The sequence below is a fragment of the Carlito syrichta genome, unplaced genomic scaffold (assembly GCF_000164805.1).
Source record: "Carlito syrichta isolate Samal-C Ts95f unplaced genomic scaffold, Tarsius_syrichta-2.0.1 Scaffold312386, whole genome shotgun sequence".
NCBI classification, from domain to species: domain Eukaryota; kingdom Metazoa; phylum Chordata; class Mammalia; order Primates; family Tarsiidae; genus Carlito; species Carlito syrichta.
Window position 1 is genome coordinate 774,811 of NW_007256482.1, and position 19,948 is coordinate 794,758.

General features: G+C 34.8%; 1 protein-coding gene across 1 annotated transcript in view; it reads left to right on the forward strand.

The window, feature by feature from the left end:
* The window catches only part of CEP152 (centrosomal protein 152), a 91,897-nt gene that overhangs the window by 10,396 nt on the left and 61,553 nt on the right, over nt 1-19,948 (forward strand). Inside the window, exons 3-10 of the mRNA XM_008069900.2 lie at nt 3,625-3,728; nt 3,952-4,021; nt 4,100-4,378; nt 5,466-5,631; nt 8,381-8,521; nt 9,621-9,760; nt 12,401-12,601; nt 18,899-19,046. Coding sequence (XP_008068091.2) covers nt 3,625-3,728; nt 3,952-4,021; nt 4,100-4,378; nt 5,466-5,631; nt 8,381-8,521; nt 9,621-9,760; nt 12,401-12,601; nt 18,899-19,046 — 1,249 coding nt within the window. The remainder of the gene's footprint in view (nt 1-3,624; nt 3,729-3,951; nt 4,022-4,099; nt 4,379-5,465; nt 5,632-8,380; nt 8,522-9,620; nt 9,761-12,400; nt 12,602-18,898; nt 19,047-19,948) is intronic.

Below are 19,948 nucleotides of genomic sequence, written 5' to 3' on the forward strand. Positions count from 1 at the left end.
CTGTTCAAAGGAAATATGACTGTTAGGTATTCCATCTGCTGCCTTTCTCTTGGGAGAAGACGCTTTGTATAGTTTGTAACTTGAGGATTGTTACTTTCACGAATATTGGGAGTTATAGGCTCTGAAGACAGCCTGTTTAGTTAACTAAGTGGAAAATCCTAACAAAAGGTTGACATGTTCTCTGTTTTACATCCTTCCCTGAACATAGGCTTTTTGGCTGTTCTACATAGGTGATTGTGAAGTGTTTTGTTGACACAGTTCTTTGAATAAAATGCCCTCTTTTTTTTCTCTTCTTTTTATCAAAGAAAAATGAAGTAAGAAAGGGAGAGCTTATAGAATGACTCAGAATTTATTTCAACTGAAGGCTTAACAATGGCAAATTATCTTTTTTCTAGGGAAAGTATCTCTTAAATTTTTAAATTCAGTTGATACACAGTATTGCCCCACTGAGAAGATCTTTGAGTTGGAGTCTCACTCTGTCGCCCAGACTGAAGTGCAGTGACTGGGAGCGGCCTCGACCTGCTGGGCTCCGGCGATCCTTCCGCCTCAGCCTTCTAAGTTGCTGGAACTACAGGCGCCCGCTACCACGCCCGGCTAATTTTTGATTTATTGTAGAGATGAGGTTTCGCCAAGTGGCCCAGGTGGGTCTCGAACCCGCGGGCTCAGGCAATCCTACTCACCTCAGCCTCCCAAGGCACGGGATTACAGGCTGAGCCACCAAGCCTGGCTACTGAGAAGATCTTTACTGCTTACAACCAAAATGCAGTCTGATGAATTTGAAGTTAATCAGTGGGATTAAATTTTGTAAGGGTTGTATCTCTGTCCTTGAGTCTGTATTTGGAAGTTGTGTGGATCCTTTATAGTTTCTAAAATTCTGTTTGGTAAGATGCATAAATAGTATGGCAGTTTTGTGTTTTATTGCACAAGGGTCAATGGCCAAAAAGCAATTTGACAGTGTATATGAAGAGGGCACACTTTGATCTGGGAAATGAAGACATTCGGGGTGGGATTTGGTTCTTGAATGGCCTTCTTAGGAGAATTTCACTTCATTTGCTTTTCTTTACCCTGAAAGTTATACGGTCCAAGAAATATGACCCTGCTATGCCAAAGAATTTGATGGAGAAATTTTTTGAAGGTGAATGAAATGAAACGATTTAAAAATGTTAACATATATATAAAATGACGTATAGGGATGCTAAATGCTACAGGGATGATTTTGCTAGTTGATAAGTTTACCTGTGGATCCAGAAGCATTTTGATTAACTAATTACACTCAAATTAATTTTCTTCTGTGGATGCCAGTTTTGCTAATTTTGTGGTGTCACAAAGAAAGCTATAACAATTGTTAATTATTATGTAGCTTTTTCTGTTTTTGTGAGGGAAAAAAATGTACTGTTCAGATGTCTCCTGTTAAGGTTCCCCTGAATTATAAGCCTAAGTACTTGAACCTCACTGAAGGTTTAGAAGAAAATATTCTTTTTGTTCAGTAGTCTTTACTGAATGTAAGTACAAAAGATTTATTTTGTTGATTTATTTTTCCCTGTGTCATATGTAGGGGGTAGTCTTTTTCTTCAAAGGTAAAATGGATTGGACTACTTTTAAAAGATCTCATAGATGTGATTTTTTTTTTCCTAGTGCATTTTGTGTTTTTGTAAACGTTTTTTGCTACCTTTCACTTGAGGCACGTAGTATATTAATATGTTGATGCGTTCTGTTTGTTTTTAGTGGTCTTTTTTTTTGTGGTTCTTGTTCTTTATATATATTTGGGACAATTATGAAATGGCTGATTTCATGATTTTTTCGAAGTACCCTGCATGTGCAGATGGGCAGTAAATCAAGGTCTTCCTTGTTAATATTAGCATCAAATAGACTTAGAAATGAAGATAACTTTTCATTGTAGAGAATGTTTTTGTTTCATTTTTAAGGAACCAAGTGGGTTGAGAAAACCCTTTTTTTTGAAAGAAAAAAAAAAAACCCATCCAGTGATTATCAGAAATATCTATGGGGTCAGGAAGTATGCTCCTTACCATCCCCCACTTCACATACAGCATTTCTATTTCCAACTTTTATTTCATCAAAGCTTAGTTAGCAATTTGGGGTATTCTTAGACCTTTATTAGGATATGTTTATTTAACTTTTACCATACATGTTTTGTTTAAGTTCTTTTTTTTGAGTTGGAGTCACATTTCATTGCCAAGGCTAGAATACCATGTCACACTCATGGCCACTCCAGTGTTGACCTGCTGGGCTCCCATGATTCTTCTGCCTCAGCCTTCTAAGCAGTGGGAACTACAGGTGCACGCTACCACGCCCAGCTAATTTTTAATTTATTGTAGAGATGAGGTCTCGCCAAGTTGCCTGGGTTGGTCTCGAACCCACGGGCTCAGGCAATCCACTCACCTTGGCCTCCCATGATGCTGGGATTAAAGGTTGAGCCACTGAGCCTGGCCTATTTAAGTTTTTAACATAATACTCAGATATGCTTTATAGCTACATTCCATTTCTTTTATAATAATGAAAAATAAAGTGGAAAAAAATAACCTACCCTGTACTGAGGAGCAGCTCTTTTTTTCTCCTATGTTTCATAGAGTATTTAATGTCTTTAAAGTTCACTTGTTGAAAATTTTATGGGGTTTGATTTATGTACTTTGGAGGAACTTAGTCAACTTGTTAATTAAACTGGTGCTTGCTTTCTTAAAGAGAACTCATTAGAAACAGTCCCCTTACAAACTTAAGTGACATAATATTTGATATTCTGATTGTTACAAATTTTGGGACATTTTTATTGAGATTTGAAGAAGGATCGTTGCAGATACCTGTTGAAATTCAATAAATTAGATGATTTATTCATCTTTTTATCATATTTAACTTGAAACTTGAATGAATTAATTTTATTTGTCTAGTTTATATAAGCAAAGTGGTAAAGATGTGGGTTTTTTTCTAGAAAAAATAGGAGAACAAAGTCAAATTTTTAATGTCAGTTTTAGTGTTATGCTTTTGAGTGTGCAATCTGTAGAAAATGGACTCTTCAAACTCTGCTTTTACTCAAGTGTTTTATTAGAGCAGAGTATTGTATGTCTTTTCATCATTGGAATTAGATGGCTGTCTACTAATTAGTCCCTCCCCAGTGGTTTCCATCACATTATCAGAGCTTTCAAGGGCTTCTAGGCCACCTGCTGCTGCCGTTGTTCTCCTCACCTGGGCAAAGTGCATCTGGCTACTCAGGTTCCCTGAGGGATGTCTGACTGTCAAGTCCCCAGGTCTGATACTGGTAAAACAGGTCTCTGAAACTCAATCTGCCCTGTGATAACATAATACAATGATTGTACCATTATTACGACTTGCTGTGTTTCCATAATAAGTTTTTCAATTCTGTTGAATGTGTATTTAAATCTGAGACCTTTGCAGAAAAAAATAAGATCTTATGATATAAATCCTGACATTATGCCTTCTTTTTTTCCCAAATGAAATGATGAACATAATTCGTGTAGAATTTAAGGAATCAATTAAAGGAGTAGGAACTTCTTTGATTTCTACAGTAAAAAATCACTGCTCCAAGGCAGCATTGGTTTGGCATCTCATATATAAATTGGTGGAATACTGATGCAGACTTTCCTCACTCAGTTGCAGCAGCTACTCACAGACCTTCCTCATGATATGCTGGATGATGACCTCTCTTCCCCCGAGCTCCACTATTCAGACTGCAGTGAGGATGGCACAGAGGGAGAGTAAGGACCTAAAATCTCTTTCACTGGTGTTTTGCAGTTCTATGTGTCTTTTTCTTTTGATTGTCTGTAGGTAATAATAATATACATGATGATAAAATTGTGGACTGATTCTTAAAATTTTGGGTGAAGGTTTGAGGGAAACCACTAAAATCTTAGGGTTCTTTGTGTTATCGATGTCCAAAAAATGATAGGATTTAAATCTAAAGTATTGATTTTTTTCAAGACCACATCATCCTGAGCACTCGAAGATGAATTGGAATGAGCAAGTGCTGCCCACATCTCAAAATATAAATGTAAGTATCTGGTGTGATGATGATGTTGATGAGGGTGGGAATAGATCTGAGTGCTTTTGTTTTACTCTTATCTACTAGGACTATAATGAAACTGGGAGTTTATATGTTGAAGCAAAATGTGGCAATGACTGGCAAGAAGATCGAAGTAAAACTGAAGACAAACATCCTGGGTACCATCCTGAAGAAGGTGGCGATGAAGGCGGAAGTGGTTATAGCCCTCCGAGTAAATGTGAACAGGCTGATTTATATCACCTTCCTCAAAACTTCAGGCCATATACCAATGGTCAGAAGCAGGACTTTAATAACCAACCAACCAATGTAATTAAGTTTTTAGATCCTCAAAGGAACTATTTTCAGGTATTGTAAGAATTTGACTTTCAAGACTTTGTGTGTATGTGCACATACATTTGTATGATGTATGTGTGCGTTTAAGAAATATATGTAAGTGCAGTGGTAAGGTGGTTTATTTTAACCATGTATATATCTAAAAGTATACTTATTCATGCTTATGGTGAATTTGTCATGCTGTTTTCTGTATATAATCTAATACAGTCATGATCTTAAGTCAGAGGTTTAAAATAGAGACTCTTTGGAAACTGTTATTTAAACATTAAAAATTAAGTCTGCCAAATAATATATTCAGTGCTGCTTTTGACTTCTACGACTTCACTGTGCTTCAGTGAGAAGCTATGGTCAGATATCTTGATAACAATTTTTAAAGCAGTAATTCTATGTAGATGACAGCATTTAATTTCCTCAATTTTCTTGCTCACCATAACAAATTTCAGATTTAAATACTTCAAAGCTGATATCTGTTTTGTATGGTGACATAACAGTAGACAGGATGAAAATACCTTGTTTTTTCCATGGGAGACTTTAATAAAGTAAGACCTCAGGATACAGTTAGTTGCTTCTTAGGATTTCTCAATGACAATAGATGCCTCGTTTTGCCAGTCGCTAGTCTGTGTCACACAAGGACTGGATGGTTTTTTTTTTGGTCCTTCTCAGGTGGTTATTTTCTCCTAATTCTATCTCTGAAGAAAGTTATTCATTCCACAAAAGTTACTGAATATTAATTACATATGAGGCATTGTATCACATGCTCTTATTGAGCATGTGCATTTTTTATGTTCTCAAGATGTTGGCATCATCTAAATCATTTGTAATAAATTATACACAATCTCATTGGAATTCTTGAATTTTATTTATGAAATTGGCTCTATTATGTGCTCAAAAGTACAATTAAGGCATTTGTAAATTATATTTTACAGACTTTAACAGTGTTAAATAACAGTAAGTGCCATTTCAAGCAAAGATATATGTATAAAACTTGTAATTGTATCATAATTAGTTCTGTAACATAAAATTAAGGTTTCTAATTTAGGTAATTTTGGTAGAGAAGGTCAAATCCTAATTTTTAATTTCACTTGTTGTCTTATAATAGCAATTTGGCTTAGCACAAGGTCCCAGTTGTCAAGCTTTGGAATCTTATAAAGTGACATACAAACCTTATAAGTCTTCTGCCCAGAATAATGGCTCGCCAGCCCAGGAGATAGCAGAAAGTGACACCTTTGAAGGGCTGCAACAACAGTTTTTAGGAGTCAGTGAAAGTAGGTATTGGGTTTACCTTTAAATAACATAACTGGGAGATTTTGAACACTGAGTGAATGTTTAAGCACTTTCAAGAAATAGCTTTTTTTTTTTTTTTGAGTTGGAGTTTCACTGTCGCCCAGACTGGAGTGTAGTGGCCACTCCCAGCCACCGCAGCCTTGACCTGCTGGGCTCCGGCGATCCTTCCGCCTCAGCCTTCCAAGTAGCTGGAACTACAGATGCACGCTACTATGCCTGGCTAATTTTTTTTTTTTTTAATTTGTTGTAGAGATGAGGTCTCACCTGCCCAGGCGAGTCTCGAACCCGCGGGTTCAGGCAATCCCCTCATCTCGGCCTCCCAGAGGCGCGGGATTACAGGCTGAGCCACCGAGCCCGGCTCAAGAAGTATTTTTTTAAGTATGAAAATAGAATTGTGGTTATTTCCAAGAGCCCTTGTTTTTAGAAGTATACATTAACATATTTATGAATAAATGGATATGAATGTTGTTGGGGAATAATGTTGGATAGGAACACAAATGAAGCAAAATTGGCCATGAATTCATAATTGTCGAATTTGGGTATTGGGGATTCATTGCGCTATTCTCTCTACTTTTGTGTAAGTTTGAAATTTTCCATAATGAAGAGCTAAAAGCAGTTTCTTGACTGTATATTTCAGTCACTCTAGTTTGTGAATTCTTTTCTCCTCATTTTTGTGGTGGTGGTATCTCTGCCTGCCACATGAGAAAGCAGAGCTTATCTGAATTTTAAAAGAACTTCAAATATCAAGTTTTCCAACATGAAGTTTAAAAGTACTTCAAATATAAAGTTTTTAAAAAGAACTTCAATGTAAAGTTTTTATGAATTTTATTTTTTTACTGAAGTCTAATTTTAAAAATGAAATAGAGTTTTCTCCTGAATTTCAGAGTTTTTATTATATAGAAATACAATTTAATAAATCAATCATTATCAATCTTAATTTTTTTCTTTTAATTTTGCAGTTTTGGTATAGTAATTAGATAACTTTTATATAAATTGCCTTATATTCAGAATTAGATTTAGATATCAGGTTCAGTCATGTAACACTTGCCCCCAAAATTTGTTTTGTATAGTGTGTATGTAAATATGAGAATGAGAAAAGTGCTTATAACTACTAGAGACTTTTGAAATGAAATACTAGTATTAAAAAAATCCAAAACCTGTACTGTGACCTGACTATACTGAATTAATTTTTTGGTGATGTAGCTTTTATTATTATACTATCTGGCATATTAAATAACTTCTCATTTCTGTGCATATTGAAGAGCCAGTTTGTCTCTGGAGTATGACAGCAAGTTTTTTTGTTTTTGTTTTGTTTTTATTTTTACTTTAAATAGTGGAGGAGAAGTCATGTGAATGTTCTGGGTTACCTGGGCTAGACCAAAGAGAAAACTGAATTTCTGTGATGTGACTTTATAGTGTTGCTACTGTCGTATGCTGGGGCTACTAGTTAGTTCAAGGGGGAGGCCCAGAACTCACTTTCCCCTGAAGGAGTCAGTAGCAATTACGGAAATGGCCAAATTTAGGAATTACAGCTTCTTGGTAATAGTAATCTTAGAAAAATGAATTTGAAGAAAGATGGAGCTTGGACACTGTGTTTATTTCCAGGCCAGCCCAGCTATAAGGCCTAAGAAGAGTTTGACTTCAATCTTCAATTTTCTAAATTTAACCATCTCTTTTTAAAAAATGGAACTTATTTTTTAATTAGCAAGTAGTTAAAACTCAGTAAACACATTTATTACTGATTGTAAGCTAACAGAACCATTGTTCTAGTAGAAAATGAAAAGTTTCATTATGTAGTTGAAGCATTATCCTTCTATCAATCATTCTTTTTCACTTTCTACTGAATCTACAGTCTCACTCTGTCGCCCAGACTGGAGTGCAGTGGCTGCTCCTGGCCACTGCAGACTTGACCTGCTGGGCTCTGGCGATCCTTCCGCCTCAGCCTTCCAAGTAGCCGGAATTACAGGCATGCGCTACCATGCCCGGCTGATTTTTTGATTTATTGTAGAGATGAGGTCTTACCAAGTTGCCCAGGCGGGTCTTGAATCCGCGAGTTCAGGCAATCCACTCATCTCAGCCTCTCAAAGTGCTGGATTACAGGCAGAGCCACTGAGCCCAGCTCTCTACTGAATCTTTTAAGTGGTCCCAAAAATGATTCATTCTGAAGGAAGACTTTGAAGTTTTTTATTAATCTATTCATTAATTAATTCAAGTTATTTGCTATAATAAATATAAATATGATATTTACATCCTGCTTAAAATATTTTGAAAAGGGTATCTAGAAAATTTTTAAAATGATTTTATAGAAATGCGCATACATTTTTAAAAATTTTGTGAGAATATTACTCTATTCCATTATAGTTGCTATATACTGATAAAAATTAAAATTGACCCAAAATGGTAATGATTCGGGGTTTTGCTCTACCACTGACTTACAAACTTTTCTGGCAAATAAGAAGTACATTTTTTACATTGTGGTGCAGTCTATAATATATGTCTATATAAACAAGTACATAATACATATTTTTACTACATGAAACATTCTGATATATTCTTTTTTATTAGATCTTGTGGTGTTTTTTTTTAAAAATGTTAGTCACAAGACACTGAATTGATTTCATGATATTCTAATTTGTTGTATCCACAGTTTAAAAAGCACTGCTTTAAATTAACATAAATTTGTATTTTGGTAAGTTTTTATCTAATAAATCATCTTTAATTCCAAAGTAGATTCTGCAGAAAATATGCAAATTATTCAACTTCAGGTTCTTAACAAAGCAAAAGAAAGACAACTAGATAACTTAGTTGAAAAGTTAAATGAAAGTGAACGACAAATTCGATATCTGAATCACCAGCTTCTGATGATCAAAGGTAAGGTAACAACTACTGAGTGCTGTCATTTATGAGATGCACTAGAGCTAAATATCTTGTTTTCAAGAACCTTATTTTATATATGAAGCTTAGAGCATTGGAGCAGCTGGTCAGTGGCCTCACAGTGAGTCAGGCAGAACAGAACAAAACCCGAGACTTCTGAGTCTTTGCCTTGGATTACTTCTCTCCAGAACATACTATTTGTAATCCTCATTCCTCCTCCACTTTTCTTCTTTCACTTATTTTTATTCCCCTTCCTTACTCTCTTAGACTTTTAAAATCAATGAATACACTGATGACATTGTCTTCTAAAAAGTTGTTGATTCCTTATATAGTTACCCTAGATGAAGAATTCCAATTTTCAGAGTGACTTTTACTTTAGTTTGCAATGCAACATTTTCTGAGTCTGCAAATTACCGTAAGTGTTTTAATCAAAGTAAGGGTTAGTAATTCTGAAGTGCCATATCTGGCATAAGCACATAAAGTAAATACAAATTCAAATTTTAATTGTTACTCTTTGTGCTTTTTCAGTTTTGGTCAGTGTTGAACTTTCATTTCTAGAATAATTTTGTGACTGAATTCTAGATCATTCATTTCAAATTTAATTAATAGTGAAAAGGTCTTTCCCTGTATTGCTAATAAAATTTATTTTGATAGAACTTGTGAGCTGTTATAGCAAAGTATGTGAGGTGAATTTAAGAGTTCACTGCAAGTATGTGTGGGATAATTAGTTGTCAGATACCTTCTTTGATTAATGAGGATTTGTCAAATCTATGTGGCTTCCCAGGTAAGCAAATGCTGAAATTGTTAGGAAATTTTTTGACCCCAAAAGGGTACAATATTTTAAAAGGAGGTGGTTCTGATTCTTTAAAAAAGATTTTTGGTGTTACTTGGGTATTTTGTGTATGTGTGTGTTTGTTTCTTAATAATAATAATTTATTTAGTTTTTAATAATTTATTTAGTTTTTTCTAACCCAACTAAAGTTCATTTGTCTGAATTTAATTCAATTTAACATTATGTATTATATGATAGGGATTGAGATAATTGTGGTTCCTCTTCAGTAACATATTATTAATATAAACATTTTTTATGACTTAGGTGAAAAAGATGGTTTGACCCTTAGCCTAAGAGAATCACAGAAACTCTTTCAGAATGAAAAAGAAAGAGGGATGCAGCTTGAAGCACAAATAAAAGCACTGGAGACCCAAATACAAGCATTAAAAATCAACGAAGAACAGGTACATATTTTAACTTTATTATTTATGGCAAAAAAAGAAAAAGTGAAAAGTTTAGTTATTTAACAAGACTTTTGGTAGGAGAGTCCTAAATTTAGAAGAACTTTGAGGTTTTTTATCTTCTTACACCAAAAGTCTACTTCTTGGTTTACCCTGGAGGGGTGGTGCTACCATCTACCTAATCAACTACACCAGACATCTGGAAGAGACCTCAACCTCTCTGTTCCCTTCATCCAGTCAGCTCCTAAGTTCTGTTGAGTCTCTTCATTTCTGTTCATTTAGGATTTTACTCTCTTATTTGCAAAAGTCTCTTAACTAGTCTCTTATCTTTTACCCCTTACAAATTCTCTCTTATGGCCATCTTAGTAATCATTCTAGAGTACATTTTTGATTATGACATTCCTTTCCATAAAGCCTCTCAACGGCCCTGCTTTACCTGTGGGACAACATATGGTATCAAGATGACAATTTGATCCATGCCTATCTGTTTTCTTCTCCTCAAACTCAACCTTCTGTTTGTTGTTTCTAGGTATAGTACTTGTATGCATTATCTCCTCTCTCTGGAATGCCCTTTGCTTATATAGGGTATGTGTTTTGAAATTTGGTAAACAAGGGCTACCCTTAACATTCTTCAAAAATTTTGCATCTCTTTTTCACATTTTTTCCCAGATCTTGGAAATCAACTTGTTGGAATTTTGACTTGCATGGCATTGTATTTTAATATTTTATAGATGAATTAATCAGGTCTTAGGAGGTTAAGGGGGTACAAATTCAGTTATTGACAAAGCATCAGAACCTAAATTTCCTAACCCAAATTGTTCCCTCTAGAGTTGCTATCCTGAGAAGCCATACACACACACACACACACACACACACACCCCTCTCATATACACACACACATACGTATATTTTGCTGCTTTCTAAACACTTAGAGAACTGTTCTTTAGACTTGCCTTTAAAGTGACACATTCACATTCTTTGATTAATGAGATAGAACTATTTGATTTTTTGGAAATAGTCACAAGTCATCTGTAGCCAAACCTGGTGGTGAGTGGTTCATTATTTCCAGTTAAAATTGGAAGTGATTATAAAATAGTAAGCTTGGTTTTGGGTGAGACATGTAGCGAAGTCTGAGGATAGTTTAATGAAAGAGCTTAAACAATGTTGTCTCATGGTTGGCTCCTCCTCATCCTTGAGGTCTTAGCTAAAAACAAGTCAGCTTTACAAAGAGGATTTCCTACTCCTTTATATGGAAAGTAGTCCATAACTTCTTATTCCCACTCTCCTCATCATGCCATAGTCTATTTGTGTATTTTATAATTTATCTGAAATGATCTCATTTGTTTACTTGTTATTTGGTCTGTCTTGTCATTACGTCCTTAGTGCTTAGAACCCTCCCTGACACAAAGTATTGGTGTTATTGAGTGAAGGAATGAACGTCTCAAGAATAAAAGCAGTTTTGAAATAAGTAGGCAATTTCTGGAATAGAATGAAGAATAATCCTCATTTGAAATTTTAATTTTTATGTTTAATATAGATTATTTTTAACCTTTTGAAAACTGACAAAGTTATTAGATTAAACCATTAAATTGCCTTTATGTAGTAAAAGGTTATAACTTTGTAATCTTTATAGGTTAGAAATTACATTATAAAATAACAAGATAGCATACATAAAAAAATAAAGTCAACAGTATCATTGAGTGTATTTGTTTCCTATTGCTCCTATAACGGATTACCACAAATTTAGTGGCTAAAACAACACAAATTTATCACATAGTTTTGAAGATCTGATGTCTGATTTGGATCTCACTAGGCTAAAATTAAGGAATCAGCAGGGCTACATTGCTTTGTGGAGGCTCAAGGGGAAAATCCACTTTCTTGCTTTTTCTACCTTCTAGAGGCCTCCTACGTTCTTTGGCTTGTGAGCCACTTCTGCTATCGGAGCCAGTAATGACTGGTTAAGTATCACTGGTTCTGACTTTTTTGCTGCTGTTTTCCTCATTTATGGACCCCTGTGGTTACATTGGGCCCACCTGGATAATCCAGCATAGTCTTCGTATTTTAAGGTCACCTAATTAACAACTTTAATGCCATGTGTAATCTTCATTTTCCCTTGCCATGTAACAGAACATATTCAGATTTTGGGGATTAGAACATGAGCATCTTTGGATGCCATTATTTTGCCTACAATACCAACTGCGCAGTTACAACTTTCAAAACTTTGTTCCTAGTAACTGACCATTGGCAGGTTTCATCAGTCTTTCCAGGAACAGTTGCCATTTTTCTATGACTTAACAACTGGGTTGTTTTACACTTTGCTCACAGAGCTGTGCAAATAGCTCTGAGGCCAATATTGTAGCAGCAGATTCCTTGCCTGATAGTCACATGGCCACCATACCGCACAAAATGCTCTTTCACTCTCCTCAGGTAACTACAAGATATATTTTCTCAATGAATATTGTTTCCAACAACCACAAGCCTCGTGGGTCTCAGGTAGGGATGTTTTGAAGAGCTTGAGCCGTGGTAGGAGTGACCCCTTCTTCTCTACTCTCATTAAAGCATAGCTGAGCTTTAGATTTAAAGTCCATAGCAAGCACAGAGTTAAAATACTGTAGACATGAATATCCTGTGTGTATTTATTAGATCATCAAGAAGTCCAGAACAACTGAGATGGCTCTGGAGAGCTTGAAGCAACAACTGGTGGACCTTCACCATTCTGAATCACTTCAACGAGCTAGAGAGCAGCATGAGAGTATTGTGATGGGCCTCACAAAGAAATATGAAGAACAAGTGTCATCCTTACAAAATAATTTGGATGCTACAGTTAACACACTTAAAGAACAGGTGGGACAATCTCAAATGAGCAACTGTTAGCAAATAAAGCTGGTTATGTTATATAACTGATATTTTGTGGTTTGTCATATAGAAATCCTGAATGTTTATAGTAGATGTTAATCAGATTGTGAGTAAAATTTAAAAGCCAGTGATGTTTTAATCTGTGCGTACATCCTAATTTTGGAAACCCTTCTTATAGGATTGATTAGTACTTTTTCTCTTCTCACATTACTAGTCCTTTATTTGTAGAGTGTTTATGCATATTGTTCCCATGGTCCTAGAATAAATCCAGACTGAAAGGAATGAGTGTGCTGGGGGCTGACCAGAACCTGAGAGGTTATCTTGGAAATTTAACCAGTAGAAAGATTTTCTTGGGTTTCACAGTATTTGATAATTCATTTATCAGTAAAGTCTGTTGAGAAATGGATTTTGAGAGGAGAGTTTATTTTGAGGATAGTGTAATACATAAAATAGGGAAGAAAGTTAGATCTAGACTTACTGAGATTTGAAGTTTTAGCCTACTTTATAGTCAATTTTTGTTATTTTTGCCCAAGAGGGAATAAAATATTATAAGCTAAGGATAAGTCAGATGGTGAGTTTGCTTGTGCTCCAAAACACTAGATAGTTGCCTGAATGAATAAAATTTCAGAATACATTTTTTTAAATGTAATTCTAAGAGAAGAGGAGCAGAAAAATAATATGTGAGAGTTTGGAAACATCCACCACACTTAAGATGCATCCTGCTTTGGATTGTTATTTCTGACTTACATTGCTGACTTTTTCCATGCTTTTAGATATATAAGATTGAATTATTATGGCATAATAATTGTTTTTATTCTAATTTATGTTTATATGTATTTGTGTAAGTTTTTATTAGAGTTATTGGATTGATGCATAAGTTAATAGCGTTTTTGGCTTGCCCATGGGATGCAAATATCACATGATGGTTGACTGGTTCATCCATTTGCCAGTTTTTGAGTTGACTGATGGATCACTGTGAATTAAAGCATTGAAATGGTCTCTTCATCAAAGCCCAGTGGTTTTCCTAAGCACGAAGAATCACTTAGGTCAAATGGCCTTCTTTGAAACAACAAAACCATTTTGTTGCCACATTTTCCTCGCTGGCGTTGGTCTCCACTGCCTTTACTCATCTTTTAAATTCAAGAGAAGAATATATTGGAAGTGTTCGTCTTTTTCCACTTGATACTTCATCTTTAGCCCACAAATAGCACTAACTACAGTTCTGCAAAATGCAAGGTGTATTCACAAGCACAACATTGTCACTCCAAATGACAAACGATATACTCCAACACCACGGTGTTGCGGTGGCTCAGCCTGTAATCCCGCGCCTTTGGGAGGCTGAGGTGAGTGGATTGCCTGAGCCCATGAGTTCGAGACCTGCCTGGGCAGGTGAGACCTCATCTCTACAATAAATAAAAAAAATGAGCCAGGCATGGTAGCGTGCGCCCGTAGTTCCAGCTACTTGGAAGGCTGAGGCGGAAGGATCGCCAGAGCCCAGCAGGTCGAGGCTGTGGTGGCCGGGAGCGGCCACTGTGCTCCAATCTGGGAGACAGAGTGAGATTCCAACTCAAAAAAAAAACAAAAAAAACTTATGCACCAGTATGTATTTTGCTAATTATTTGTTTATTCCTTTTTTATAGAAAAATATTGTGAGTTTGATCATTGTGGAAGATATATAAGGGTAGGGAAGATGAACTCTATGCCAAATTGTTGGAAAGTCTACACTTTTTTAAAACTTTATTTTTAAATATTTAGGGGATACAATTGCAGATTTCTTATATGTGTATATTGCATAATGGTGAAGTCTGGGCTCTTAGTATGCCCATTACCTGAATAGAGAATGTTGTACTCAATAGGTAATTTTTCAACTCTCACCACCCCTTAACCTCCCATCTTTTATAGTCTCCAGTGTCAGTTATTATACTCCATATGTCCATGTGTACCCATTGTTAGCCCCCGCTTACAAGTGCAGATATGCAGTATTTTACTTTCTGAGCTAGAAGAGTCTACTTTATAGAATATTTAAACAAATAGAATTTGAGATATAGTTTATTGATTTTTAAAAATTAAATTAATGTTCAAACACAGGATAGTAGCATTTAAGTCAGTTGGACTTGGACAGCAGTCCTCAGATTACTAGAAAAGAGTGGAATCTGGTGACTTTTCCATACCAAGTAGAGGATCTTTCCATTCTCACAATTACATTAGGAAAGTGCTGGAAGGAATTTCTAGTATGTTCTACCCCTGTACCCAACTGCATTCTCTCTTCAATAAAATAACTCTAGACTAGAAGTCAGAACCAAGCCTTTATTCTGTGCTGAGTGGGCATCAGAGTCCTGAAGCATAAATTGAAGGTGTTAATGTCTTTTCCCACTGTTATGTTCTATGACTGTTTTTATTTTATTGTCTTTTTAACAGAACATAGCACTTAATGTTAGGCTCTGCATGTATTGCATAGCTGCTTTGCAAAGTGGTAGTTCGAAAGTGTTTACCATTAGTTCTTTCTGAGAATGTTTCTTATGATATCACTTTTGTGCTATCAATTTGTTATCCATTTGCTCAGCAGTATTTTTAATAAAAAGTTCAGGGTACCTATATTCATTCGGTATTACCTCAAAATCCAAACTGGGATTCCTAATTGGAGAAGCACTGTAAAAATCTACCAGTGGCTAGGGAGATGCCTGCCTGTAATTAGAAAAATTCATGAATATGTTCTACACACAGAGAATTGGTTTAGATTTTCTTATATAGCTGGTGACCATGCATACATACTTAATTTTGACCCTTATCTCATTTTTCTTTACAAAAGTTACCAAAGAGGTGCAACATATTTCCTTTTCAGATAACCTTTTCCTCTGTAGACCATCCTGCAGATTACAAAGAAAAGTAAGATGACTCCTGGAAAATAGTAGCAAGGTACAAATAACTGGATCATTTACCCAGATGAACTTTAATAAATTTGTCAATGGCTAGGTTCTGAGTGACTCTCATGTCGTCACACACAACTGTATTTATGTATTGTATATACACAGTGTTAACAAAGTAGATGTTCAGACATCATAAATTTTGCTAGTAATGGAGATTCTTAACATGGTGTCTCCTAAAACAGTCTGACTAGGCTCTGGGGAGTCCATGAATTCTCTGAAATTGTGGGTAAGATTTTCTATGGGGTATGAGTATACAGATTTTTTTGAGAAGACACATGAGTTTATTCAGATTTTTCAAAATTTTGCCTCCTCTCATAAAAGGTTGAAAATTATTGCTTTATAAAAATATTGTTCTTGGTGGAAATGGACAATAACTATATTATAGACTAATCATATGTCATCTGTTCAGACTTTTATTGGACAATAGCTAAACATCAGCATGTAAATAGGCTTTATGTATATTTAATTATATATAAATACTTTATATATGGTCCATATATATAAAATATATATATGTATATATACTTTATTTTTAGAGAAGTTTTAGGTTCACAGCAAAATGGCGTTAGAGGGACAAAGATTTCTCATATATTCCTGTCCTCACACATGCGTAGCCTTCTCCATTGTCAGCATTCTGCACCAGAGTAATAGTACTGTATGAGACTTTCCATATAAAGTTTAGATAATCAGTTTTTTGACATACACAAAATAACTTGCAGGACTTTTGATTGGGATTGCATTGAATCTTTGTATCAGGTTGGAAAGACATGACATATTAACAATATTGAATCTTCCTATCTATTATCATGGGATATTTCTCCATTTATTTAGTTCTTTTTTGGTTTCTTTCATCATAGTTTTGTAGTTTTTGTCATACCAATCTTGTATATATTTTGTTAGATTTATACCTAAATATTTCATTTTGGGGGATACTAATGTAAATGGTATTGCGTTTTTAATTTCAAATGCCACTTGTTCATTGCTGATATATAGGAGAGTGGTGGACTTCTTTACCTATACCCTGCTATAATTGCTTATTAGTTCCAGGAGTCTTTCTGTCAGTTTTTTAAGATTTTCTATGATGATCATGTCATCCATAAGTAAAGACAGTTTTATTTCTTTTTCCCCCAATATGTATACCTTTTATTTTCTTTTCCTGTCTTACAGGAATTATCTAGGACTTTCAGTATGATGTTGAAAAGCTGTGGTGAGGGGGGACATCCTTGCCTTGTTCCTCTACATTAAAAAATACACAACAACGATATCACACTTAACAGTGAAAATTTGAACCTTTTCTTTTTTTGATGTAGAGAAAGTTCCTCTCTATACCTAGTTTACTAAGTTTTTATTTTTTTTATCATGAATGGGTATTTAATTGTATTTTGAAAGACAAAACTTAATACATAAAATATCTAATTCCATGTAATGGGAAGAGTAGCAATCTATGATACATTTTTTAAAATGTCTGTGTAATTAGTGTATTTTGAGAAATATATGGCTTATATTTTCCCTCTTACAAATTCAGCTGTCATCTCTTTATCATCACATTTGTCTCATCCAGTGCTAAAAGATGACTGCCCATATCAGTCTTGAACTGAGTGTTCTCACTTAAGTTAATTATGGAAAAGATCATCTTTTTGTTTTTTGGTATTAAATCCTTGTAGTTTTATGAGTATAATCGGTTTCCCTAAAGTTGTCAACCAGTTAATTGATTGTCACAAATAGTCAAATTCTTGCCAGGGTCTGCCTTTTCTTTGCAATGGTTTTTAAATGTACCTTTTCTTTAACTTTTTTCTCTAGTTCCCAGTCTCTTCTTGTAAAAACTATTGTGACTTTCCCAGAACATAAATATTAGCTGTCTCCCCACCCCTTGTTGCTGTCATTACGGTCATACTTTTATTAATATTAGCTCATTCATTGTGTTTGCCACGTACTTTGGCACTTTAGAACCAGCTGGCCTGGGAATCCGCAGCAGTGTGCCAGGAGGTTTGCAGTGCTGAATAAACATGGAACAGTTTCCAGAAGCTTCATTTTACTCAAAAATTTAGTAGAAAAAATTTAAAGCAAACACAGCCACATTATGAAATAGAATACAAAATTCACATGAAGTTTTAATCCAAAATGGGAGACTTCAGAGTTCCTTTGCTCTGCTTAAGGGAACTTCTGTGTTAGTGCCCTTATGTGTTAGTATCCTTAAGGCATTATTGGGCTTTAGATTTTCCTATGGATCAGGCAGCCAAAACCAAAGGCTGTCTGTTGACTTCAAAGCCCTTTCTTGATCTTATTCTTATTACTTATTTTCTTTAGTTTTTTTTTCAAGTAATTTCAAGCAATTACCTTATTTCACTCTTCTGCCTCTCTTATGTTCTGCCATTTGCCTGAAACTCAACCTGTATAGCCTTTTTTGATAGAAAGGTGATGATTTCTACAGTGATGATTTGTTCTACCTGGGCTTGGGACTCCTGGACACATTTTCTTTTTGAAGAAACTTGAATATATTGAGTATATATTTCTGTATATTCCTATGCAGTTATACATCTGCACACACATTTACCCTCGCTGTTTTTTCTTTGTCGTTTATTTTTCAAGTGTTTGCTGCAGCACTTGATATATATTACATACATATTATATATATACATATATATGTATATGATATATATTACATACATATATATCATATACATATATATATGAGACACTGCAGAGGCAACTTCAGTGAGACTATTAAGATAAATAAGATGTGTAAAAGATAGATAGAGAAACATAAGAGAAATAGATTGAGTTTAAAAGAAGTTCAGAGAAGGGAAAGATTATTTTTGGCTGCTCTGAATACAGTGAGTTTCCATGTACAGTATTTGGTGTCTGTATCCTTGTTGTCTTGAGATACACATTGCGTGATTTAAAGTAGTCTGCCTTATTACAGGCATGAGCCACCATGCCCAGTTGCAAATAAATAAATAAATAAATAAAGTAGTCTGTCTAAATATGTATATATATACTGACAGTGTCAAATGCAAACAGAAATGTAATACATTTCCTTTGGCTTGAGTTCAGTCTAATTTTCATATAACAGTGCCTTATGAATGTAGAGTAGAAGGGTGCTTTAGAAATTATCTAATTTAACCTTTATTAGTATAATTACAAAAGAAGAAACAGTCGAACAGACTGAGGAGTTGAGGCCTTGCTCAAGATCACACAGGTTTGTTCTCCTGACTCCCAGTCCTATGCACTTAACCCTGTGAAAGAGGTGATGCTGCCATGTCATTTTATATTTGATGTAAAATCCAATTATCATAATTTTTAGTTTAATATTTACTAAAACTTATCATGAAAATGACTTGTTGAACTCTCTTTTTAGGAAGACATTTGTCTTCATTTGAAAGATCACGTGAAGCAACTGGAAAGAAATCAAGAAACGATCAAGTTAGAAAAGACTGAGATCATTAACAGACTGACAAGAAGCCTGGAGGAAAGTCAGAAGCAATGTGCCCACTTGTTGCAATCCGGTGGGTGTCTGGTTTGGCTTCAATGTGCCCAGAAGGCTAGCACAATATGCAAAGAGAACACAGTAGGATCCATGAATTGCAAAAACCCAGAAGAGGCAAAAAAGATAATTAATACATTTATTTTCTTTTTTGAAAAATACTATGTATGAACAAAGATGTAGTTCATTTTTATTACATAATTTGGAAACTGCAGACAAGTATAAAATGCTAAATAAAAGTAGCCAATAATCCTACTACTTAGATAATTATTAGTAGTGTTCAGATGTATTTTCTTCAAATGAGATGAAGGCACACACACAGACAATGCCCTACTTTATATAGTGCATTTCTGAAAACATACTAAAGCTGAATGTGTAAAAATTGAGCAGTAAAATATATGTTACAAGGTAAATTCTATCTCTGAAAGCTAAAAGTGATTATAAAATTCCATTATATTTTGTTTATTTAGGCCCAATATTTGATCATATAGTTTTGTCCTTTTGTATAACTTTAATATTTTTCCCCTCACAATGGAATAGCCACTAACTTAGTCAATTGAGGCCAGAAAGTTACATTTTTGTCATGCTTGAGATTTCTAGTATGATCTCCATGATATTAAGTTTGAGACATATGCTTCCTATCATTTTAGTTTCAGCAGTAGTTTTACTTATTAATTTTTAAAAAATGGTATTAGGGTAAAAAGCAATAAAATAATAAAATGTTTGTATAAACATTGCTGTTCAGACAAAAACCTCACTGTGTGCTCGCATACTGTGAAAATAGGTCAATGATTATTCATTAGCTGATATATCAAAGTCACATTTTGGCATATGAAAGACAATTCAGACTATTGGCACAATATATGAAAGGCTAGATTGCTCTAAACTTGAAAATACTAAAGTCAAGGACTGCTTAAATGTGTG